The sequence below is a fragment of the Microtus oregoni genome, unplaced genomic scaffold (genome assembly GCF_018167655.1).
Source record: "Microtus oregoni isolate MIOR12 unplaced genomic scaffold, Mior012 000002F_ref0000024, whole genome shotgun sequence".
NCBI lineage: Eukaryota > Metazoa > Chordata > Mammalia > Rodentia > Cricetidae > Microtus > Microtus oregoni.
This window is the reverse complement of record NW_024543061.1, coordinates 38,890,583-38,917,742: the sequence shown is the minus strand read 5'-3', so window position 1 is coordinate 38,917,742 and position 27,160 is coordinate 38,890,583. Positions and strand designations below refer to the sequence as shown.

Here is a 27,160-nt window from a genome sequence, read left to right as displayed (position 1 = left end):
GAGCAGAGGCTTCCAGAGAGGAGAGACCATGTCTGCCTTACTCACGATACTGAGTCCAGAAGATGCTCCTGACTAGGTGATGAAGGACTTGAGAGATGAATGAACGCACAATCACTTTCCTGTCACCAGTAAGTCGTATGCCAGACTCACTTTTGTCCTCACTGCCCTCAAGATCTGTACTGGAGGTTTTTCTCCCTCTTGCAAGAACCACACATCTTCACTGTGGCACAACACACGTCATTTCTCACAAAGAAGGTTCACCTAGAACAGTGGTTCTCAACCTGTAGGTCATGACACCTTTGTGGGGGGAGTGGTCAAAGGGCCCTTTCACAGGGGTTGCATATCAGATAACCTGCGTATGAGATATTCTCATTACAATTCATAACAGTAGCAAAATTACAGTTATGAAGTAGCAATGAAATAGTTTTATGGTTGGGGGTCACCACAACACAAGGAACTGTATTAAAGGGTCACGTGTTAAGAAGGCTGAGAACCACTGATCTAGAACCTTCCTAACCAGGACAAGAGATGTGGCCATGTTCCACATCATCCTCCAAGTGGCAACTCCAGTGTTGTCCCTCACCTACACAGATCCAGACACGTTCCCTGGAGCTCCAAGCACACCCTGCTGAGCTTCCACCTGGAAGGCTTTTCTCTCATTTCTTCTGCACTGCCCTCCCTGGGATAAAGTCAAGTTCATTCTGGCTAGGAGACTTTTCTTCACATGCCATGGTCCTCCAGAAGAACTAGCCTTTCTGTCTTTTAGACTCATGGCAAGTGTTATAGATTTAGTCTCATATTTGTGCCACAGTGAGCTGCAAGAAGACAGATCCGGTGTCTTGCCCCTTTTATCCCCAGCACAGACAGTCCAGAATGCAGTAGGTGTCAATAACCTCAGGCTGCATGTATAGAAGGGACTCACAGGACAAAGGGAAGAAACTGTGGATCTCATCATCTCTTCATATCTTACTCCACTAGAGGAATGCTGACTGGGCCTATTGATTAATTGTACATGTATGTGCTGATATATCAAAACATTCTGAAAGAAAGGCCAGTGGTGCATGCTGCTGCCATCGCTATGAGTTAGGTCAACACCTGCTGACCAACAAGCGTCACAGAATGTCGCTGACTTGAGACAAACAAAGCCTCAAAGGCAAAGAAGCAGAGTAAGAAGGCTGCTGAGATAGCACCACAGTGAGTGGTGGAAGAAGAAGCCTGACCTCCCGGAGTTTTGAAGGACCCCAGGCAGGCAAGAAAGAGGTTCGCATTTCCTACCAAGGAACAGCAAGCACCCTGCCCAGTCAGCCCCTAATCTATACTTCCCCTTCCCTGGACAAAAGAAGAGACAGACCCCCTCATAAACAGTAACTCGGGTACTACAATTAGCTACTGCACAGCTGATCCTACAACCAGGATTTCCAATGCATTCGTGCATGCATGCATGCATGCGTGCATTCGCTCAATATGAACTAAGGAATTGCTAATTCTACCGTGGTGCTACTTGTGGGGATAAAATCACGCTTGCACAATCACCAATCTAGTGAAATTTATAGTTCGCTTAATGCTTAATCTACAGCTCCTCCTATGACATTCCAAAGTCTCAACTCAAACATCTCTGGCACTATCAGAGGAAATGTCAGCTAACTATATACAGATCTCAAAGCAAAAAGAGGTTCAACAAAGATACCTCTTTCAAAGAATATGGAATCAATGTTTAATAGTTTATCAAATAATCAAATACTACTCCATACTCCTAAACTAAATCTTTTATCTTAAAATTAAACTAAATTGACTCAGTGAAAGCCAACAGCAACGTTCCCACTGCCACGTCACATCCAACACTCAAGATGCACACATGATTTCTATCTATAAGTTTGCTGTTAAATCTTGCTTTTCTCTCAAAAAAATCAATTAGTGAGGAAATGAACAGTGAAAGCGAATGCTCTGTAATCTGAAAATGTTTTAATCAAGAGAAATTTTTCAAAGAAAGCAAATGTCCCAAGATAGAAATATTTACATATCTATAATTTTCACTTTAGAGTTTCTATTTCAACTCTGTGAAATAAACATTATATTTCAAATGCACGTTGGTTTGCAAAATTCCAGAGCACCAAGGAACACTTGTTTCTATAAGGTAAAAAAAAAAAAAAAAAAAAAAAAAGCCACATTCTGGTCTTACACAGGACACCAGAAAACAAAACTAAAAAACTAATACCATAGACAAACAAATCTTAGCTAAAAGTCATTGAAATAATTCAAATCGTTTCCATTCCAGGGAAAATAGTAAGTCAGCAGTTTGCCAATGGATGCTTTTTCTAAATACACGAAATAAGCAAAATCCTCTGCACAGGAAAGTGCGAATGCTGAACCCTTCTATTTCTGCTTCCATGGAGCTCAGTTCAATCAGTAGAGCCAAAGAGGGCATGGTCATCGTGATGCCCATGCCAGGTGGCAGCCACACTGGCCTATCCAAAGCCTGGGGGATTCCCAGGTCAGGTTCTCGGCCATCTTTCAAACCAACCAACAAGAGGGAGCCTGAGGCCCAGTCATCCAGCTACTAGAGACAGGAGCAGAGACAGAACAAATGCCTGAGGCCAGCAAACAGTCTAAACAGGAGAAGGAGGGGGTCAGAAGAGAGCACTCCTCAAAGAGCAAAAGCTCTGAAAAAAATTAGCAAATGAGTCAGAACCTTTCACCTCATACGAAGAGGAGTCTGGAGCTGGCAAGAGCCTGTTGAGTAAATATCCTTTATGTAAGGAAACTTACTTCAGGGAAGTTGTTGGAAACTCTTCACCAAGAAGACGGGTCCGACAGCCCAACCTCTAAGATCCTGAGAGAAGCCAGTCTGGGGTTACTGGGGGTCACACCAGAGCTCCATCCTAAGGGTGACCTTATCTCTAGAGTCACAGAAAAAGAAACTTGAGAACTGCCTTTTAAACTCAATGACAGAGAATTTGCTTCCAAGTCCCCAACTTCCCAGAGGACTTGAAAGGACAGTAATTAGTCCAGAAAGAAGCAAAATGAGGAAGTGGTACACTTTTACGATTTCTGTTAATTCCTACCAGCTGTAATTGAAGAAATCCAAGTGACATCAGCATTTCTGTCTGAGCCAGCAAAGCTGACAGCAGTGTAAGTCCAGAGTCATGGGGGGGGGGGGGGGGAGAGAAACAGGGGCAACTGGGGAACGCATCAGAAAACGTGGAAAATTAATTCACTTTGCCGTGAATCACTCCCACAGCTTCCAACACCAGCGGTGCCAAAAATAACATGAAAAAGGGGGAAAGGAAGCGTAAGCACTCCAGCCCTGATCAAACAAGCCCTAGAAACTTCTAAAAAAGTGCTCACTGAACAAGTGAACTCAACGTGTCTGAACACAAACAAAAGCAATCCAGCCACTTCTGAGCAATGAGAGAGTCAATGAGCAAGAGTCAATATTAAATAAAGAACATCCCCCCCCCGACACACACACACACACACACACACACACAGTACACTAGAAGCAGTAGCTGGAATGCACCAGTCAACATCTGCATTATTATGCACTGGTTAACATCCATATTATTACCTTCGGGAAGAGAGGCATAGAGTCAATTCCATGGTCTCCTCTTCACTCCTCACCGGGAGAGGAAGCAGCTGGTGGGAAAATCACTTACATGGTTTCAAGCTGCCTCATTTTTAGTTCAAGAACAGACTGGAAATAGGTCTAAGTTCTCAAGGTAAAGGCCAGCCCTTGGCTCTTACTCAGGTCGGAATCAGAAGGAGAAAACCAAGCACACCAAACCTGACCAACCAAGCAACCTAGACAAGAAAAGATAAGAACACTCACCAGGGCCACACTGGCCCTTTGGCTGAACATAGAGTCCACACAACCGGTTCAGAAAGATTGTTATGGAGATGCCATTGCAGCCACTCCGAAGAAGGCGTACATGTGTGTGCCTTCTCTCAACACTGGGAAGGCCGAATTAGAGATACAGTGATAATTAATAGGATCCTTGGCAGCAGAAGCCAGCTTCTTTAGCAAACCTGTAATTGCTGCCTCCTTAAATGACAGGGAACCCTGCCAGGAAGGAGGGAGGTGCTAACGATGATAATCATAAAAGGTAAAAGATACCACATCAACAGGTTCCTGGGCTCCCATTCAAAAGTGTGTCCTTATCTATGGATTCATGGAATGGTGAAGACAAAGAAATGTAATGTCTTATACAGGGGGACAAGAGATCAATAATACTTATAAGGGAAAAAGACACAAAGGAAAACAACGAGGACAGATCTCCCTTCTAGAAAGCCTCCAGTACCGGAAATGTCAATTGCCTATTAGATCATGAAAACAGTGATCAATATGTACAAGATGCCATACTCCAAGAGAAAATGATTTCGAGAAGTGATATACTTTGACTTGAACTTCTGTGAAAACATCAAGTGATGAGATACCTTAAAGGCAGCCCCAGCCGCTGCTCAGACAAGAAAACAACCCCCTAGTTTGCAAACTCTCTAGGAAGAAAAAGGTACTTAGCTCTGAGCTTGTTTGACAGAACAACTGAAGATCTCTGGCAAGGAAAGAAAGGTAGCTCACGACCCCATTTACAACTCCCAACCGAAGAACAAGACAGCCCACCATTTTAACAAACCAATTTAGTAGTTGAGTGTTTTAGTAAACACTATCTAGACAATATTTCCAGTCCAGTGCCCACGATGCACTCCCCAGAAAGGACCAAAGCAATGTACCTCAACCATCTTCAGATGCCCAGAGACACGGAGAGACAAGTAGTCAACCTTCTGCCGTGGACTGATGTCTGTGGAGATAAACCAGGGCAACAGGAACATAGTTTCATAGTGAGTAACGCTGCCCAAAACTCTTCATAAAGCCAACTTGGTAGGGGCAGGCGCTCTCATTCGCTCACGAAGACTCCAGCTTTTCCAAAGCGCTGTCGAGAACTCTCTGGTGGCTCTCCAACACTGACTGATCATTATTACAGAGCTAAGGGGCTTTAATGAGGCTAAAGACACAGCCCAGGAGTCCCTATTGATAATGTCTCCAAGAAGGCTTGAACATTTCCTGTGGGAGTTAGAGATACGTGACAGATAAAGACTTAGGAGCAAGAGCTCTGGAAACCTGAACAGTTGGTGTTTTTCTTCATGTGTGGCAACGAAATCCCTTTGAACTGTCCATCCCTCTCCTCTCTCTCTATGCAGAGTAAGGTCTGCGCATCTATGCTATGGATCCTAACTCGCTTGGGGAACCCACTAAGTACATGGCTCACCATTAAAGCCACCAACTGGGAGGTTTATAGCTTCTTTCCTCTCTGTTAGATCATTGCAGCCCTTTATTGAAAATATTTAACTCAATACTTTACAATGACTAACGCTCTTAACACCCACATGTCAAGGCAGAAGTTATTACACAACATTATGATGTTTCAAGAGCTCTGGCATGTCAAAGATAAACAGTCCAAAAGGGAACACACTGGCTACTACTTTATGAAGGCACACAAGAAAAGCAATTAACAAGTTGGGGAGGGGAGGGGTAAGAGAAATTAGCGAAAAACATCAAGACGTTAAGGAGTACATGTTCAGCGGAGGAACACGACGCTGGGTGTGTCAATAAGAAGACTGTTCGAAGCTATCAGGAAGCAAGATTCAAGGAACAGCTTTAATAACCAGGGAAACCTACAACATACCCACCATGCCCTTGAGAATGGTTAAGGAGCCAACGTCCTGTCTTCTGTGGGAGCCATCACAACCTATCTCCCCTTCTTCCTTCAGAAGCAACTTGGAAAACAAAAGGCTTTTTATCCAGGTACGCTACGAGCACCTTTAATACATAGGTCTATTTATCTTGGATCCAAACTTTCAGCCACACCCTGAGTCCTTGGTCTTTACTTCATCAGAAACCTAGTCCTTTTTCCATACCAAAAACAATGAGTTGTCACCCTTGCTCACACCTGCCACACCCTCCGAACCACAACATAGCCAGCACCCACCGAGGAGTGACAGAGAAAGACATGAGCGGCCAAGCTGGACAGCCCTACGTTTAAATCTTGGTGTCATCTTTATTTGAGTGGCCTAACATATCCAAGGAGAAGAAGACAGGCAAGCCTCCATTTCTTCATCTATAAAATGGGAGCCAGCCAATCTCATGGGAGAATGATATTATAAAAACGTTTTAAACAGCTCACACCATACCTGTTGGATAGCAGATGCCTTGGTGTGGTTAAAATTCACCGAGGTACAAATTATTCATTCCTGGCAGTTTAATTTCTAACACAGAAAAGAGAAGAAGAAAATTACACAGGTAATCTTTTTTAGGACTAAAGGTACGCGTGCATGTGCGCATGTGCACGTACAACACACACTTTTTATAGTACTACAGTACTCAAACACACAAGAAAAGTAAGTCAAACTACAGCCTAAGACATGGGCCATAATAAGGGTTTTTACAATGCTAGATGTGGTTGCTGTTGCTATTACTGTTGGCTTTTTGTGTTTTCTTGTCTTAGTAAATTGTGCGTCTGAAACTAGTTCCTCTCTGCTTCCTTCTAGAAGAATTCCAAGCACCAATAACAAGCACTCAGCCAACATTTACAGTAATGGCTGCTGTCTATAATATACTGATTTCCAGTACAGGAGGAAATCAAAACCACCACCTGTAAACTCCAGGCCCTGAGTGAGCCGGACCTGGCTACTTCAGAACATTTCCATGCCATCTGCTTTCTCCTGGATTCTTCAGGAAAGACCTCATAGTTTCTCTGTCTTTTTTCCCCCCACAAGGCTTAACTCTCGTATCCCATCTTCCTAAAAAATGAACAAAAGAAACTATACCAAAGTCAAAAATACCATGCCCGAACAGTGAAGCCCGGAGAGTATGAACAATCTGGCAGTGATGGGTCATGTTTAGAGCAGACAACAAACAGGCCCAATGAAGACTACAGTCCTTCATTAGCACGGCTGAGGTGCAACCCACCACATTGGAGCTATAGGCGCATAGCAGCTAGAAGACCATTTTCAGCAAAGTCAATTTCCATTATTTATGGGCTCCCCATTTTCAAATCAGAATCTGTAATCCCAAATATCAACATCTATGGCTTTCTTGTAGTTAAAGGTGGACATGTTTAGAATAGCAAGAAATCCAAGTGGCCCCATGCACACGCTCCCCACCGACTCACACTCATACCCTCCTGTAGACAAGCATCCTTTCACAGTCTGTCAGTGCGTCTTTGTGTCTTGTGTTGGTGACCCCGCTACTTAAACAGTTCCCGGCACAGTGCTGAGCCACTGCCTCTCATGCTGCTACATGCTAAGATGTTGTTGAGTGGGGAGACAGCACAGGTAGTGAAATAAGCATTCCTCACACATGAGATACAGCGTGACTGGTCAGTTCAGTGTGAACTGGTCAATAATACCCATAAAATACAGTGCCTTCAACAGGAACCACACTTAAGACAGTTAGGCATTCAGTGGTTAACAAAAAAGGTTGAGACTAGGGGCTCTCGGGAAACTACTTCGTTATTATCCTGGGAATAATGCAGTATTCACAAATTTGGTGGTTTTAGTGGTGTTATAGAGCATAACCACCGAAAATACGGTGTGCTGGCTATAGTTTATTGCCCCCCCCCCTTGGCAACAAGAGCAACAGCAATCCCCTGCCTACTCATTTACTGTATTGAGGGCTGTCGATACTGGGTACCTTACATGCCACTGCCCTGTCCCAAGACGGAAATTCTACCATAGTCTATTATACAAGAGAGAAAACTTGAGCTCAGAAAAACCTAACAAGGGGGATAGCTAATAAGGGGAAAGTCTAAAACCATTTCCTGCCCATTTCCCAGAAGAGCTTTTGAACACACTAAAAACAAACAAACAAACAAAAAACCCTTTTATCCAATTCTTATTTGAAATGTTCTTGTATTTTTAGTTTTTGAAATGAATTCTTGTGCATCCCAGGCTACACTGAGGATGACCTTGGCTTTCTGATCCTTCAGCCTTCACCTGGAATGGGGAGAAGTGGGAGCAAAGGTGTATAGCACACAGCTGGCTTTAGCTGGTGCTGGACACAGGCCCCGGTGTTGTGTAGTGTGTAAGGTACATGCTAAGCAAACACTCTAATAACCAAGCTACATCCCCGGCACATTCTGGTTATTCTTTCCTTCAAAACCATTTGGGGGTCACTCAGTGTCCTGGGCATTTGATATGCCCAACAAACTACCAAATTTTCTGTCCTCTTGGGGACTCACTGACAGTAAACTAAGTGTTACCGCTGTCCTATTTATAAATACAAGGAGCTTGATTAATTTTAAAGTAAGGGCAGATGAAGGGTGCCCTCAGTGACTACCATTTAAAGTGTATTTATTCCTAGAGGAGCAGATGTAACCACTAATCAGGTTCATTTCTTCTAAGAAGACCTCCTCTGACCCTTGATTGAGTTATGACCCAGCAAGCTACCCTTCCCCTGGCCAAGGGCAGCAATGTCGTTCAGTTTGACTCTCTTACTCATCCGTACTTCCTGACTCCACAGTGGGCTCAATACCTGTGAGACTGACCCTCACCTGGAAGAGCAAAATAAATATGCTGACGTTGCTACAAATTAACTCCCAGGCCAAGACTCAGAAAAATCAGAGCAGGAGGCAGACCTCTTCATGTCCACCCAGATAGATGCCAAATAAAGAAAGAAAGAAATCCATTTACTCTGTCAACTTTCCCATCAAGCTGTGCCCCTGGCTCTCCTACCTCTCCACAGAGTCACCCATTCCTCTCTCTGAAGTTCAGGGTTCAGATACCCATTAGGTATGATGGGTCTAAGCAGCCCTCAGGCTCCATCCTCTCTGGCCCTGAAGAACCTGGCTCTGTATGTCATCGCTTAAACAACAAGGAAGGAAGAAAATTTTCATGCTGCTTGTTTCTTATAACCCTCAGGAGAGAAGCTGTTTCCCTCAGAAAGACACAACAAGATTGCAACTACCCTGGGGGGGGGGGGGGGACAAAAACACTATCTATGTTTTTATGTTTATACAGCTGCATTCAGGTAGAAGGTGTGTGTGTGTGGGCGCGTGCTTGTGTGTGTATACGTGTGCATGTGTGTGAGTGTGTGTGTGTAAGCACACACATGTGCAATTAACCGGTTGTTTATTGTTGGAACTCAGTCAATAGCATTTTAGATATCAGCCCATTAGGGCGTGGTTTGAGGTACTATACGCACAGACAGGAAGCATGCTCAGCCCTTTTCTTCTTTCACTTGGTTGGTAGTCAGAGTTCAGTTTGCAGCTCCCAGCGCCCCCAGAGCAGAGAAACATAGTGACTTTCTTATTATGAGGGTTCCCCAATAAACATTTGTTATCCTTTCTCATGGGCTCTCAGGGACTTCCTTTAATTATGCTACAGCTGGTAAATCTGTTCCCATTCTGACGTACACAAGATCAAATAGTTGTGGGGAAAGGTGGGAAAGACGCTCCAATTCATTCAGGACGAGTCTGGACTCAAAAGTTTGCTGTACATCCCCATACACATGTGAAGATCAACCATATGGTCAGAGTGTTTAGCCACAGAAAATCTGATTATGACTTAGGCACAATGAAAAATCCCCACTCCTTTAGATGAACATTTCTATGACTTCCCATTTCTTCCATCTTCATCCAGACCCTACACTTGCGTTGCAAAGACATGGCCAGTGGCACAGACAATACCGACTGCCACAGTGGGCAAGGATGGTGAACAACCAGCACAGAGTGAGTAACATCGCAGTTATACCCGGCATAGCAGCTGACATGCAATTCAGTCTTTGGTTCTGTTTTGGCTTGCTCTGGTATAGTTTTCTGAGACAGGGTCTTGCTATGTTGTCCAAGTGGCCTAGAATTCAAGATTTTCCTGCCTTAACCTCCAGCGTTCTGGGGTCCCAGGTATGCACCACCATGCCTGGATCTGTTGTAACCTTTCTCCAGCCATCCTTTCATTAAATCAAAAATTAAAGAGGTGAGCATGCTGGTACCCAGGCACATTGCTGAATACTTACTGAGGAAGGCCTGTACAGATACCTAGCATATAATGAATCTGTTCTCCCAGAAAAGACAGTTACTATTCAGGTTAACTCCTTTCCATTTTTTTAAGATTTATTTATTATGTATACAGTGTTCTATACAGCAGGTATGTCTGCAGGCCAGAGGAGGGCACCAGATCTCATTATGGGTGATTGTGAGCCACCACGTGGTTTCTAGGAATTGAACTCAAGACCTCTGAAAGAGGCTGGGCAGTGGTGGCGCATGCCTTTAATCCCAGCACTCAGGAGGCAGAGGCAGGAGGATCTCTGTGAGTTCAAGACCAACCTGGTCTACAAGAGCTAGTTCCAGGACAGGCTCCAAAACCACAGAGAAACCCTGTCTCGAAAAAAACAAAACAAACAAACAAACAAAAAAAAAAAAACAAACAAAAAAGACCTCTGGAAGAGCAGCCAGTGTTTTTAACCTCTGAGCCATCTCTCCAGTCCCCTTTCTTTTCTATTTTCTAAACACTAGGTTAACTACCACTTCCAGGAGAGAAAAGTTGCAATGGCCAAGAAATGCAATCATACTGGTGTCAGAGGAGACCATTTCAAACTTCCTAACGTACAGGAAGACAGAAAGACCCTGAAGTTCGGGCAGATGAGGTCTCCTGACTGATACTGGATGAATATGACTACGTAAAAGGATGACGGTGTAACATGTGTGACCAGAGAGCAGGAGGTCAACATGGACAAGGCTGCATGGGGACAGTTAGCAATCACAGGAGCCTGTACAGACACAACAGTGGCACTGAGCTGCCACGAGATTGCACAACTCCAATTAGTGCCTCTTCTTATGCGTTCTCCGCCCAGCCATGCTCTGTAATTACGATGAAAGGAAACACGTTGATAAGACAAAGACTGCTGGCCACAAAGGGTAACGCCTCGCGTGTAAGCAGCTCGTGCCAGCCTTAAATATCTCCCTCTAAGGCACCCCACCATTCCCCACTATTTGACCCGGATCAACTCTCAAAGATTCCAATGCTGATTGCCCAACTTGGCAATTATTTGGGGCCTTTTCTGTGGACCTACTTCTTATCCTGCCTGCCCTTGAGTCCTTCCCTCCTTACTATGGCATCAAAAAGAAAAGTCTATTTCACATCAGGAACCTAATGGATGACGTGTATGGAGGTTAACTGGGATGACAGGTATGAAGGTTAACTGGGATGACAGGTATGGAGGTTAACTGGAATGACGTGTATGAAGGTTAACTGGGATGATGTGCATGAAGGTTAACTGGGATGACAGGTACGAAGGTTAACTGGGATGACAGGTACGAAGGTTAACTGGGATGACAGGTACGAAGGTTAACTGGGATGACAGGTATGAAGGTTAACTGGGATGACGTGTACGAAGGTTAACTGGGATGACGTGAACGAAGGTTAACTGGGATGACAGGTATGAAGGTTAACTGGGATGACATGTACGAAGGTTAACTGGGATGACGTGTACAAAGGTTAGCTGGGATGACGTGTATGAAGGTTAACTGGGATGACAGGTACGAAGGTTAACTGGGATGACGTGTATGGAGGTTAACTGGGATGACAGGTACGAAGGTTAACTGGGATGACATGTACGAAGGTTAACTGGGATGACGTGTACGAAGGTTAACTGGGATGACAGGTATGGAGGTTAACTGGGATGACGTGTATGGAGGTTAACTGGGATGACAGGTACGAAGGTTAACTGGGATAACAGGTACGAAGGTTAACTGGGATGACAGGTACGAAGGTTAACTGGGATGACAGGTATGAAGGTTAACTGGGATGACAGGTACGAAGGTTAACTGGGATAACAGGTACGAAGGTTAACTGGGATGACAGGTACGAAGGTTAGCTGGGATGACGTGTATGAAGGTTAACTGGGATGACAGGTACGAAGGTTAACTGGGATGACATGTACGAAGGTTAACTGGGATGACGTGTACGAAGGTTAACTGGGATGACAGGTATGGAGGTTAACTGGGATGACGTGTATGGAGGTTAACTGGGATGACAGGTACGAAGGTTAACTGGGATAACAGGTACGAAGGTTAACTGGGATGACAGGTACGAAGGTTAACTGGGATGACAGGTATGAAGGTTAACTGGGATGACAGGTACGAAGGTTAACTGGGATGACAGGTACGAAGGTTAACTGGGATGACAGGTATGAAGGTTAACTGGGATGACAGGTATGAAGGTTAACTGGGATGACAGGTACGAAGGTTAACTGGGATGATGTGTATGAAGGTTAACTGGGATGATGTGTATGAAGGTTAACTGGGATGACAGGTACGAAAGTTAACTGGGATGACAGGTACGAAGGTTAACTGGGATGACATGTATGAAGGTTAACTGGGATGACAGGTATGAAGGTTAACTGGGATGACGTGTACGAAGGTTAACTGGGATGACGTGTACGAAGGTTAACTGGGATGACGTGTATGAAGGTTAACTGGGATGACGTGTATGAAGGTTAACTGGGATGACGTGTACGGAGGTTAACTGGGATGACAGGTACGGAGGTTAACTGGGATGACGTGTACGAAGGTTAACTGGGATGACAGGTATGAAGGTTAACTGGGATGACGTGTACGAAGGTTAACTGGGATGACAGGTATGAAGGTTAACTGGGATGACGTGTACGAAGGTTAACTGGGATGACGTGTACGAAGGTTAACTGGGATGACGTGTATGAAGGTTAACTGGGATGACGTGTATGAAGGTTGACAGGTACGGAGGTTAACTGGGATGACGTGTATGGAGGTTAACTGGGATGACAGGTACGAAGGTTAACTGGGATGACAGATAGTACGAAGGTTAACTGGGATGACGTGTACGAAGGTTAACTGGGATGACAGGTATGGAGGTTAACTGGGATGACGTGTATGGAGGTTAACTGGGATGACAGGTACGAAGGTTAACTGGGATAACAGGTACGAAGGTTAACTGGGATGACAGGTACGAAGGTTAACTGGGATGACAGGTATGAAGGTTAACTGGGATGACAGGTATGAAGGTTAACTGGGATGACAGGTATGGAGGTTAACTGGGATGACAGGTATGAAGGTTAACTGGGATGACGTGTACGAAGGTTAACTGGGATGACAGGTATGAAGGTTAACTGGGATGACAGGTATGAAGGCTAACTGGGATGACAGGTACGAAGGTTAACTGGGATGACAGGTATGAAAGTTAACTGGGATGACAGGTATGAAGGTTAACTGGGATGACAGGTATAAAGGTTAACTGGGATGACATGTATGAAGGTTAACTGGGATGACGTGTATGAAGGTTAGTTAACTGGAAAGGAGTAACAGCCAGGATTTGTGCAGATGACTACATTCACATATTCCTCCACATTTCTCTATGTGTATGTGAGAAAGTTCATATATGTACAGATACTGTTGGGGGCGGGGGTATATATGTGTGTGTGTACAAGTTCATATAGAAGCCAGGGGTCAATTTCAGATGTGGTTCCTCAGGTGCTACCCACCTGTATATATGGGGGCAGGGGTGGTTCTTACTGGCCTGAAGCTCACTAAGTAGATTGAATTCTCTAGCAAGCAAGCCCCTGGCTCCGCCTATTTTCATCTCTTAAGCCCTCGTTACAAACACACGCCCACCACACTCTACTTTCTTACAAGGGTCCTGGGGACCAAACTCAGATTCCTCACGCTTGCACAGCAAGCATTTACTGCCTGAGTTATGTCCCCAGCCCTACACATCTCTGTCAATTCACAAAATTACCCTAGAACTCCATACTGTGTGGTGACCCATTCATTCCCTCCTGTCAGCCCTACACTGAAACTGGGCTCCCCGGGACCACAGGCTGGGGGTACTCAGCTAAAGGGTGACAAAAGTGGAATTTAAGTTCAATTCCACCTTCTCCTAAATTTAGACTTCCTGAACTGGTGGTGAAAGCTCTTAGCCAGTTTATGGTCAGAACAGATGAGGGTTCTTTCTCTGGAGAAGTTCGTTGGGCAACAACAGCAAAAACACATAATTCAAAACATTTGTGTCTAAGTGGATTAAACATGGGCAGGTTGCATTTCTGGTAAATCCAAAGTCTGGAACTTTCTTCTGAACTTAATTTGTCTGGCCCTGACCTTCCTTCTCATAGCCCCCGCCCCATCCCGCTCTACCCCCATCAGGGGAACGAGCCGTGTGCTGAGGCTGAGAACAAAGAGGAAGAGGCAGCCTTGTGTGTGACAGAGCAAATACTGGCTCAACCCAATCTTCCGCCCCTCTGTTTTGGACGCTCCCACACTCTACAAACTGTCTGGAATTCATTAGAGATGGGAAAACAGGCCGACAGTCGTATTTCAAGTTTTATTCAGCAGAAGTTTTGTGGAAAACAATTTGGTCATGTGGACGTGCCCCAAACCACCATCACCCTGTTTCTCAACCCAATCTCTCAGTCAAGTGACTTCAGCCTGCTTCCAGTTCCACCCTCGCAGAGTTGGGAAGAAACTACCCCCAGTTCCAGATTTGAGCCAGTCCGTCAGCCACTCAAACGGCAAACTCTCGGGCAACCCTGCCATCCATAATCTTGGACTTCTGTGTCACTTAGCCATCAATTTCTTTTTATAATTAATTCGAATATTCTGTCGCCTGACAGGGGCCAACCTTGTCGCGATACATGATTTATAACCAACATCTTTGCAATTTCAAGTTCATTGAGAAAAATCACCCTCGACCACCTTTCCAGGTGTGACGCCGCCCTCCAGCCAGAGTAACAGTCACAAATTTGTTAGAAATATGATTTCTCTAAACTTATGCTGGGCTACTATATCAGAAATGGAGGCGGAGCATCCCAGAAGTTCTCCAGGGCTGGTAGACCTGAATATGCACACTTACTGAACACCGCTGTTCAAATACAGTTCCATAAACCCCAGGCCTCTCTCTTTGTTAAATCATTCTTGGAGTGATGTTTTAGAAGGAACACCTCCCTGACACAGAATACTTTCAGTAAAAATCCTGCAGAGTTGCTCATATTGTCATGTCAGAGGTAAAGAATAATCACTGATAAAAACTGTCACCAGTTTGTTTATTTAAGGGAGGAGGGTAATTCTGTCTAGAAAGCTCTTCAGGGGAACTACATGAGGGATGTGGTAGGACCCAAGGAACTCTTGGGGTCCGCTTAGGGTGCAGCACATCCCCGAAACCAACTCCTGTGAGAAGGACATGGGACCAGGCATCTATCACATGAGACTCAACTACAAGGACCAGGCATGTGAAATAGACTGAACTTGGGAAAGAGATTGTTCAGAAGTGAAACGAAACTATCCAGTAGGAGACATGTGTAAGGGAAAAGATGCTGGCTGCCAGTGAGAATGAACCAGAATGCTGTCAGGTGTGTGGAATCAACAGAGACAAAAAGGGGTTAAAGGAAAAGACTCTCCAAAGTGAATGGAGTACCCTAAAGTATTGCTGAATCCCACCCCCTCAAAAAAAAAACCACAACTAATTGTCTCTGTCACTCAGCTTTCGCTAAACTGTACATACAGTTCATGCCTTTGCTGTGATGACCAAGCAAGCCCAATCAGTCCTCTCATTCACTTCTAACTCACAGCTGTAAAGCATCCATCTGCAGCCTGCATCCTCGGGACTGCATTCCACGCTCCCATCATTGGCCATTTACTCACCCAGCAGTTACCTAGATAAAATATTATTAGTGAGATGACGGGGGAAATTACCATGCTATGATGAATGATGCAAGGTGTGGTTCCAAAAAGTCTGCAGTCTGATTGTCCAGGACACTCCAGTCAGTGGCCAACCTCGCAAATTACTCTCCACGTGTGTTTCCTTGCAGCAAACGGGCAGAATTGCATTTGGCTTGTCGCAAGGAATTGTGCCAGCTGCTCATATTTGTTGGGTTTGCTTCACCTAGGCTATTAGAAATGCTGACTTTAAAAATAAATAGACGTTTCCAGAAGGCGCAGCTGAAGTTACCCTTTGCAAATAAAGGATTCTAACTGCTCATACGATCGTCATGGTTATTCTCGGTCATTCTCAACCAAAAGCATGATGAATTGTTTCCAAAGGATTCTACTGACCAGTGTACAAAGTTTGCATGGTGCCATTCTGCAGGCTCAGAAATGCAAGCAGAGAAAGCTGCCACTGGGGTAACTCACTGCCCTTCAACAGAGAACTGGGAGATAAAGTGTACCCAGTCCTTTGGATGGAAAGGTAGCTGAGACTTGACCACACACGTACCCTCGTGTGGTTTCGCCAACTTAACTGTGGAGTGCTGTATCTGCTAATTCTGGAGAGACCTTGGTCAGATCAAAAGAACAATGGGGTCATGCATCACCTAGGTCCTCTGGAAGACTTTACCTCTATGGTTCTGGTGCCTGACTTAAATAAGAATGCCATGTTTGTGATTTCCATGTAAAAAGGGACCAAAGAAAACACAGCGCCTTCATCTGACTGTCACTTTGTGAATTCATATATAACCCCATAAATAAATCTTTTTGGCCTCACAACTTCTAGACAGGCAAGCTTTGCCCAGTGAAAATATATAATCTGCTAATACGAGCTGGGCATAGTCTATTGGGCAGGAAACCACTTTTTCAATGATGTCTTTGATCAGATGGAAAGTGAGGGAATGTGTGTGAATGATTCAGCAAATGACTCACGCTGATGAAGGGGCAGAGGAGGGACGGCGAAGCCCACACACGCCTTCCTGAAATTGCTCAATGAGCCACAGCTTCTTATAGAAGAACTGGAGTCCATCAATGCTTCCCCTAGACCTGAACTCGCTGGTTTAGATGGAAAAGATTTGCTTTCTCACTGATATTGCCTTCTGAAAGATACCATTCCACAGGTATGTGAAGGAGAGACCGCAGCTATTGACATCCAAATGGATTTTTAAAAAAAAAAATCAGTTTTCAAAGAGGTCGTGTTAAAAGCTACCATCTATGGAAGTCAAGGCTGGCAGAGCTGGGTGGAGCTTCTCCTCTTCACTTCTGCACCAACGCTAACACTTCCCATCAAGGGGCCTGATCCACTGCAGAGACCAGGGCTGGGAGGCAGGAGGATGCACCTGTTTTGGGAAATTTGCTGGTGAATCCTCATTTACTCAGACCTTACCTTTACATCCAAAAAAGTAACCCCAAGTCCCACCCAAAGCCCATTCCCAAGCCAGTTAGAGTCAGATATGACATCAGTGAGGACACAGCGGGACTACAGGGAGCCAGACTATTCTGAAGGAAATAAGAGATAATAAAAAGAAAGACCCATCTCCGTTCTTAGTCCACGGTTAATTTTACAAAGACAAGCGTGAAACTTGACTCATCCAATACTAAGAAGAAAAAAAAAAACCACAAAACCAAACTATAAATGCTCACAACCAAGATAGGTTAACATCTATTCTTTCTCCAGTTTTCACGTCTTACCTTCAATACGTTTCACTGCCAAACTGATGCTAGCTGCTTTCTATACATTAGACCTTTTATTTTTGTCGAAATTTTGCAAATCAGTTCTTTGACTCAAGAGGGCTCTCAAGTTCAGAGAGGCTGGGTAACTTGTTTAAAGTCACAGAGCTAGTGAGTAGTAGCACCAAGGTGTGTTCCTTTACGTCAGACATTCTTCATTTTGTCAGGTCTTACTTCAGAAGCTCTTATCTCCCCATGCCCTCCCTGGCCTGCCGACCTCAGCCAGCCGGCTTCTTTTCCAGTCACACTCCACCGCAGGGACCACAAATCACCTAGCTCATTTCTTTGGTTCAGTATTAACTCAGAAGTCCCTACCTCCAAGATGGAAGTGTACAAGTGCTAGAAAAAAAAAGAAAGGAAAAAAAACCTCAGGCTATCTAATTTATATTTCATTCTCTGCAGCCAGCAAGAGCCAGACACCATAGAAATGCTTAATATATAACTGTTGTAAACAGGGAAAGAAATGGGGGTGGGGTAAGAAGAACAACAAATACATGCAGGTCCTTCTGACCTCAGAGCATAACATGACTGAGAGACTGAGCGAGGCAGGGATGGGGAGCCATGACAGGGCCCTCATGAAGTTGAGGTATAACATGCAGCCCTATGATTCTTTTTTTTTCACCAGTTACCATTATTCCCCTCCCCCAGGGCTCTGCTGTTCAGTCCAGCCTGCCTCAGTTTCCAGCTGGGGTAGAAAACCACCGGTAAGGTCACATCTCTTATGCCTTGTGTGCCTGGACCATAGCACCCAGCTCTTGAGAAGAACTGGGAAGTGATGGTGAAGGACAAGAGTCTAATTGCAAAAATTTCAAGACAAGGGTCTCATGTGACCACCTCAAAGGGTCACCCCTTTATCCTCCACAACATGCTTGACCCAACACAAGAGGGAACAACAGCACAAAGAGACAAAGAAGCCATACTTAAGAAGCAACCTAGAGAACTGGATTTACCAATCAGAAGCCAGAGTAGGCCTTGGGAAATGCTGGTACCAGAAACAGGGAGGGGGATTTCCAGTGAAGAGCCCAGCCCTCCGGGAGAGAGAGGTGCAGACTTTGTGTTTTGGTATAGTTTTGGTATAACTTTGTTCCTCCAGGCACAGTATTTAGACACAGAAAACCCTCTAGATGAACTGTAAAGTCATCGTGCTAATACCGAAAGCTTGGGATGACCACAGTTACTGTCTCCGACCTGCCTTCTTGATTTGTTTCCTCCAAACAACCCACACTTGGAGAGTGCTTACACATATTTTTATGATTTACTTTGATTGGACAAACCTAACAGTACAGCACATTTTATACTTGCTACTCACACAAGCGCATACACAAAAACAAACCGAACTCTTTCTTGCTGTCCTTGACAGATGACCAAAAGAAGAATAGTAACCCAGGATATTTTTTTTTCCTGTTATTTATCCTAATACTGCCAGTTCTGAAACAAAGCAGTTGGAGGGAGAAATTTAGTAATTTTGATTTGTCCCGAGATATATTTTTCTACACTGAGGTCCTATTCCTGACAGCAAGCACATGTGACCTGTTCTAAAAAAAGGGTATTTTCCACTTCTTGCACAACTGGAGCAGATCTAAACATCAGCTTGTGCAAACTGCACTGCAGAACTCAAAGGGAATCAAACATACGCACACTTAAAGAAACTATAAATAGCGGCACTCGGGAAGAGGAAATCTCCAATAACAGACAAAGCCAACACTTAGAATCCCACTTTAATCAAGTGTTCCACCTAATCATATCGCAAAGCTCATCTGCATAATGGGGACAGAACATCTGCCAGGTTGAGACACCTCAGTCTTGTCTAGTTTGCTCCTGAGCCTGGAAGAGCTGACTTGTTAAGAGGAGACAAGTGCAATTCTACCAGAAAAAAAAAGATCTACTATCAATTACCAAAGGTCTATGCTAAGCTTATAGTCATCTTTTTGCCTCTATTTTAAAACTCATACCAATCTCAAGAATATAAACTCTATTGGTTCCATCTTAAAGGTAGATTGAGATTCCATGACATCAGGCATCTTGAAGCCAGAGGCACTGGGTAAGTGACCAAGACATGGTCACAACATAGTGTGGCTCCCTAAGCCTTCCAGCTGTGTCCAGCGTCTGCTAGCTTTGAGGAGCAAGCCCTCCACGCCACCTCCTGCCTTCACAACTGTTTGAATATCACTTCACTTTGAAGGTCAAATTCAAATTCCCTCATTCTCTCACAGAACCACTGCCCGACACCATGCCCATTCTGGTTCCTTTAATAAACGCCCACTGCTGATGCCCACAGCAGGCCACACTCTGACTTGTATGGTCACTGAGTGGACAAGTTCTCTGCCCCTCGTCCTACTGGGAGTTTGGGTTGCAGCTGTGCATTCTGCATGATCACGCACATTGCCTTGTGCAGGGCAGTGCACACTAGCTGACAAGAGCCTGGTGTCCAACTGGACCACCTGGGTTTAAATCTGGGCCCTAACTAGTACTTGGTATGCCTCAGTTTCCCCCTCTGTAAAAAAATGGAAACTAAAAATGCTGATGCCCAAGGCTTAGGTGAGAATTAGTTATTCTGTTCGAAAGAGCGCCCGGAATACAGTCAGAACTAGAGAGTTTTAACATCGTAATTAGTACCACCTTTGTTCCTAGTGCCTGTTTGGGCTTTGCAAAGATGAAATATATCTTTTCTTTTTGGTTTTGAGCCTTAGCCTTCAACAGCTGAGTCATCTCATAAGCCTGAGATTAAGTATATCCTGCTCATGTAAAAACGCTCCGAACAGGGACTGGCACCTACTAAACACCTGTTAGCCAATTAATTTTGGTGTACTCAGACTTGAAAATGCATGCTGATTATAAATTTTTTTGTGTGTGCCGATGCCACACTTGCCAGTGTTTAACCCGCAGAAATAAACCATTATCTGATGGCTCAACGATATAAAATGCAAAAATACATTTCTGAACACTTGTTAGAGGGAAAGTAAAAACGAATTTGCAAGATTGAGGAAGTTTTGTTACATAACAAGACTTGCCTTAGAGAAGTGAGCCACAGTGTACTAAACACAAACACATTCCAGAATGTCGGAGCTCACTAAGAAAAAGGAAAACAAGAGCCACATGTACTCGCGTTTGCTGAGCGATGGCTGTGTGCCAGCCCCATCCCCAAAGTCAGTATCACTGTTCATTTTCTTAGTCTCTGGGAAGAAGCCCCTGGTTAGCGACCACCAGGCCTGCCCAGGATCACCCCACTAGTTAGGGACGATACAATGACAGAGTGAAGCTTCCAGGCTTTAAGCCAATGCAGATCTGACAGATCAGAAAAATTAAAAATTAAAAAAAAAATAAAGAAAATGTCCAAAGACCAACAAACCAGCAGTGTGGCAGGTTGGGGGAGGAGAGAAGGAAAAAGAGGGAGGGAGGGGGAGAGATTGAGATTGACTTGACAGTTTTGTTTTGCCACACATGGATTATTATTTCCTAAGATAAAAGGGCAGTTTTTAGCATGAAAACTGAAGGGGAAGCCTCAGGAAAAGCCCGTGGGCTTGTGACGTGTGGGAACAGATCAGCCTATGTTTTTCGTCTCACCACACGCATGCAAACTCCGCACGCCTCTCTTTGAATCTGCACTTGGCACCACTGCAGCAGCCCATCTTGCCATGATTAACTTAGCACTAGCTTACATTGCCATTTCTAATCTGCAGGAAATTTAATACTGTCTGAAGCAGTACTAAAATTTGTAGGAGGAAACGGGGGCCAAATGAAGCCAGTTCCTAGGTCTGCTCAGGAAAAGAGCATCGGCAACTACAAAGGTGTAGGCTTCTCCAGAGTAAACCCATCGGAAGGCCACAAGCCACACCACTGGGTTCTGCAATTCAGATCAAAAGACCTTCCGGGCTTTGCCCACTTGTACCCAAGTGCTCAAGGACATTTCCCTGGTGTGACTTGCCAGTGAATAAATCTGGATCCACTGTGATTGTTTCTTCTGTGACCCATCGCAGAGAAGTCATTCTCAAGAAGACACCATGCATCCCGAGAACTTTTGCTCCTACTGCATCTCTTCCTATGGCACTTCATCAGTCAGTGAGACCAAGACGAGGTTCAGCAACATTTGGAATATATGAATATCTGGGCTGAGCCCCAGTGAAGAATATGGAACTTCATCCTTGAAGAAGGACTTCTGGGAATGTATTTGTAAAAGAATAGTGAATACAAAAATGAAAGTTAAACATGATACCTCTGTGGCACACATGTCCAAATACATACTACCAGACATTAATCTGCACATCCGACAGCCCTGTACAGTAAAGAAGCATCTATCTCGAAACATCAAGAGCTCTGAGGCTGAGTGACTGTTCTCGGTTCTGGAGACTCCAGAGTAAAGAAACCATGGAGAGAAAACCTTGACATCATGGAGCCCTGAGGTCTGATATATACATATACATACACACACATACACATACACATTTATATATGTGTGTTATGTGTGTATCTATATATCTATATGAGATTATATATATATATATGTACATATCTCCAACGTATTGTCGAATTGGATTGTAAATTATAAGACTATGAAGGAGACACAGCTGGAAAAGGAAGCCTGAGAGTTGGGGGGGGGGGCATAATTATGAACAAGACAGCCACAGGAGGTCACACTATCATAAGATGAGAATCAGGGGAACGTGAGAATGACACCGGGAGGAAAGTTAGGAGTTGGTGGGGTAGAGCGTACTGTGTCTGTCTGGACAAAGGATGCTCCAAGCAGAGGCCAGTGCAACGTACAAAGATCCAGCGGTAGAAGAGCCTGGGCTCTTCATGGAATGATAAGTGTCAAGACGTAAAGTCAGAGCTGGTCGGCAGCCTGACTACGTGGGCTGCCTTGTGCCATGGGAAGGAATGAGGAAAAATAAGAGCCACGGAGGGCTTTGACTAGAGAGACCAGCATGATCCAGCTTGAGTTTTAGCACAGGGCCCAGGTAGTCCTTTGCTGGGGAAGCTGTCCTGGGTACCGCAGAGAGGCGACCGCATCCCTGGAATCCACCTGCTGAGGATTAATCACAGCTCTCTTCCACAGTGACAACCAAGGGTCTCCACAAGGAAGCAGATTTGACCTCCTACTGAAAATCATGTGGGTATTTTTTATATATGTGCATACGTATATGTGTATACATGTTCACATGTATGTGCACTGTGTACAGGGGTGTGCGTCTATGTGTATGGACATACATGTAAAGACAAGAGGTCAACTCCAGGTGGCCTCCTCAGTCACTCTTCACCTTAGTTTCTGAGACAATCTCTCACTTTTATCAATTCAGACAGACTGGCTTGCCAGCAGGCTCATCTCCACCTCCCTAGCGCTGGGATTACAACTGCCAGTCACCACCGCTGGCGTCTTCATGTGGGTACCTGGAATAAAACTCAGGTCCTCATGTTTGTGTGGCAAGCACTTTACTGACTGAACCATGGTCTCAGTCCTAATAAAAACAAAAATCAGTTTAACAAGAATATTGTGGCTGCTAAATTAAAAATCTAAAAGTGGCCAAGGCTGAGAAAGTTAAGAGATTGCTGCAATAACCCAGGCAAAGACTGACACTGTCTTGGTCAAAGACACAGCAGAGAAAAAGAAAAGAAACAAGTGAGTTTGGAAACAAAGCTAGATCATTGGGTCTCAATTTTCCTACTGTTTAAGCCCTTTAACACAGTTCATCATGTCATAGTGACCCCAACCATAAAATTAACCTCATGGCTACTTCATAACTGTAATTTTGCTATTGTTATGAATCATAATATAATTATCTGAAATGAAGGATGTCTGATTTGCATCCCCCGTGAAAGTGTAGAGACCCACAGGTTGAGAAGCACTGATCTAAACAATCCAGTGGATAAATGGCCTTGTTACAAGAGTCCGCCACTTTCCTTACAACTTTTTCCCAGACAGGACTTAAAGGGTGCCTCAGTAAAGAGCATCAATTAAACACAAAGAGAAGACCCTGAACCACATGAAGCCCACTTAAAGTCACACAACATATGTAAATGACAGTATCATCAGGACAACTGTCAAAAACAGTATAAGGAAATGTCACCTACTCCAGATACTTACTCACTGATTTTATTTAACTGGTTTATTTCAAAGAGCATGTGTCTCCTCCATCCTACCACACACCTGCTTCTAGCACCAAGGTGTGAAGGTGTTTATGCCCACACACCCACATTTTCCTCCCCCATGCTAGCTAGCTACAGAGGACATGTGCTCCTGCATGCCATTCTTGCTGACTGTACAAAGAACAGAACCAGATCCTTCCACGTAAGTGTCAGGGCCCTCATTGGTCTTCTCCAGAGCATACTTTCCCCACTCCCTCAAACTCATTAAATGTATCAACCACCATCAAAACATTCTCAACAGTCCAGCTAATTCATTTCTTTCAGGAACATACAAACACACACACACACATACACACACACACACACACACACACACACAGTCCCTCATTCCAGCTATGTAAGCATTTGCTTATAGAAGCAAAAGCAGGGACGGCCCAGTAAAACACTGGTCCCTTCAGCCACATGCAGATAAAGCCCTAATGAGCATAACCAACAATACCCCTTACACAGCATCACTCAGAGCACCCAATACACACAATCTATGGTCACATACAAAATAGCCATTATGAAAAGCAGCCACCAGTGAAAGGACAAGTTTACACATCTCAATGCCTAACACATTTCCTTCCACTCTGCCACAAGCATGTGCAAAAAGCCTGCTTTTTGCAAGGGCAGCCAGGGACATCTGCTCTTCTCAGAGTTTGTTCTCCTCACTGGATGCAAGGTCTAGCCCCAGCCCCGAAGGAAAGTAACCTGGCTCCTTTTTCCAGTAGAGTTAAGACTCAGCCTCCTTCTCTCCAAAAACAAGGATACTTCCACCCATGACTTCTACCTCCCTGGCCCTTCATTCCCCTAAAAGCGAGGCCCTCTGCCCCTCTGCCCCTCTGCCAGGGGCACCTCACTCATCTAGGCCCTAGTGACAAGGTGATGAAGCTTCCAGTCTCACCCTCATCTCATCTCACTATGGAAAGAGGTGGAAGTAATGCCTTTCTTTGGCTAGCAAGGATTCCAGCGACCATCCCCCTCTCTGTAAACATTGCAAAGAAGAAGTGCTTCAGACCCAGAGTGACCAAGGAGAGTGAAAAGGGAAGATAACCGATTCTGTGATGCAAAGGATAAGGGTGCTGCAAATGTACAGAGTTGGGAGGAACCAGAGGGCATCTTCACTCCAGTCCCGAAGTTTTTGAAGTGCCTGGAGAATTAAACGTGTGTAGTAGGGAAAAGATCATTCCCAACTACCACAGGCCTCTGAACTAGCTTATCTATCTATCTATTTATCTATCTTTCTCCCTCCCTCCCTTCCTTCTTCCCTTCTTCCTTTCCTCCCTTTCTTCCTTCCTTTTTTTTTTTTTTTCTTTTTTACATTTGCTAGAAACTCTATTCCTAAGAACTTGCCCAGCTGGGGAGACACGCCCACTCGCTGCCACCACCCCCTCAGGGGACTCAGGTGCTCCCGGGTGGCAGGTGGGAGAAAAAGCCCCAGTGGACTTCAGCTTAATCTCGGGGCCACCTGGAGCAGTCTCTCCCAGAGAGTCTGAACTACCAGGAGACTCCCCAGGCCAGTTTATTGCTTCCCTGGAGCATCGGATCTCCACCACCCCAAGCTCTTCCTCTCTGAGCCCTCAGCCTCCTAGAATCTTAAGAAAAACTCCTCCGCCGGTACCACCAGATCACGGTCCCCGTCCGGTGCTCCTCTTACACCACCGGGTACCGCCCCAGCCCCCATTCAACTCAGCATCTGGCTTGTGCAGCCGAGGGTCCCCGCGCCTGGATGAGCCATCCCAAGAGACCCTTGGTACCCGAAGTGTCTCTGTCAGACACCCTAGAAGATGCAAGCAAGTCATCTGAGAGCAGAACCCCAGATGCCAGGGGCCAGTTCGCCCTGTACCCCAAGGCAAGGGCACGGGGTCCTTGTCCCACTGCTAGTCAGACTGGCTGTTCTCGCCCCCAGGTAGCAAGTGCGGGGACCCTCGGCCTCCCGCCGCACCGCCCTCCAGCTGTCACCACTCACCTGCTCTTCAGAGGTTGACTTTTGAGTTCATAATAGGTTTTGGGTTCTTCGTGAAACTCCTCCCCGACTTCGAAATCCGCCACGATCCCAGATTCTGACTGCATGGCTCTCGCTTGCCCGCCTTCCACTGCTTGGAAGCACCTGCCGAAGATGGGGGGACTTGGGTCCCCCAGCCACTCGCCCCGCGCAGAGCCGCTAAGCCCGCTAGCCGGCCGCCCGCCCCGGCGCGGTGAGTTTACACTCACACCAGGGCGGGAGGGGCCGATCCCGATGCGTCCTGGGATTTGTAGTACCTTTGGGGCAGAGCATATAAGATCTCTAGGAAAGCAGCGCCTGCAAAGACTACAATTCCCAGAAGGCCAATTCGGGGAGCGGCAACGTGGTAGATACAGATAGTGCAAGTCCTGTTTGGATTCCTTGTCAATGTCAGCAGCTCCTCTCCGTCTCTCCCTTTAGCCCCAAGGGTACAGACCTGGCTGTTTAATATTAATAAGAACGTAAGAACGGACTCAGCCTGGTCTCCTACTGTCCCCACCAGTTCAGACATCTATGAGAGCATCCCGAGTGTCCATTTAAAAAAATAAAACACTAAAGGGTTTGGCACTAGAAAGTTTCAGAGTTAAAGCCCATTTTAAAATCAAAGGACTTTCTATTCTCTCCCAAGCTTCTCCGGGCTGCAGCGACGTATCATCTCGTCCTCAATTGGAACGGAGTGTTGGACGCTTACTTCACTTTTGTAATGAAAACATTATTGGAGAAGTTGTTCTTGTGTGTTCCTTTTCTGGAACTAACAGTCTGGGCTCTTAAAATACTCTTCATCCGCTGAAAGACTCCTTCCCTTTTATCCAATTAGTCACCTCCAATCTAAAGCAGCACTTGGAGGACTCGGTTAATTTTAAAAGGCGCCAAGTTACCAAACAGCTTCCCCAACCGTCTGCTTTCAATTTCTCAACTGGCTGGGAGTTCAAAAGACATCGTCTTAACATTGCAAAGTGGTGCAGCTCCAAGGCACTGAGCTAGGTGATGTATTAAATGACAGCACTTAAACTCGTTTGCACTTCCAGACTTGTCTTCTGATTAGTTCCAGCAGGACTCTTCCTTCCCTGTACAACAAGTGCTTTTGAGATATCAGTGTTAAGAATGGCTTTTAAGATTGTAGACATTCCTATTTTTTTTCTAAGAAATCCTGTGCAATCTTAGACGTGTCAGTTTGATTCCTAGAAGCCTCAATTTCCTCATCTATAAAAGAAGTGATTAGGAAACCTGTTGGAGATGGTGTTGCAAGGTCAAAAGTAAGAAAAAATTGACTGGCAATCTACGGCTGGGTAGGCAGGACGGCTCAGTTAGAAAATGTGACTGCCCATGAGCGTGACAACCTGAGACTGGTCCTTCCACGTTGGAAGCAGGTAGCTATTAACTGCTGAAAGCCCACATGCAGGCACCCCCACCCATGCCCGCATGAAAGCATACACAATTAATAGATTAATTAATTAATTAATTAAAATGCTACTCAAGGATCATTAATTTTGGCTGTTTCTTTTGACCATCTTCAGACATTCTTTTCAAACTAGCATCTCTTTGTGTGTTTTCACTTCGAGAGGAATAAATTAAATGGTTGTCT

At 45.0% G+C, this 27,160-nt stretch overlaps 1 protein-coding gene across 6 annotated transcripts in view; it reads right to left on the bottom strand.

The window, feature by feature from the left end:
• Mitf (melanocyte inducing transcription factor) overlaps window positions 1-25,744 on the bottom strand; it is a 222,273-nt gene extending 196,529 nt beyond the window's left edge. For 4 of the 6 annotated variants that reach the window (XM_041642001.1, XM_041642012.1, XM_041642030.1 and 1 more), the window contains exon 1: window positions 25,540-25,744. In XM_041642001.1, the coding sequence (XP_041497935.1) occupies window positions 25,540-25,643 (104 nt within the window). In that variant the 5' untranslated portion in view covers window positions 25,644-25,744. Of the gene's footprint in view, window positions 1-6,183; window positions 6,239-15,707; window positions 15,795-25,539 lie in introns of those variants that run through there. The other 2 variants (XM_041642056.1, XM_041642048.1) reach the window with 2 other exon arrangements.
• Window positions 25,745-27,160: the final 1,416 nt, after the last annotated feature.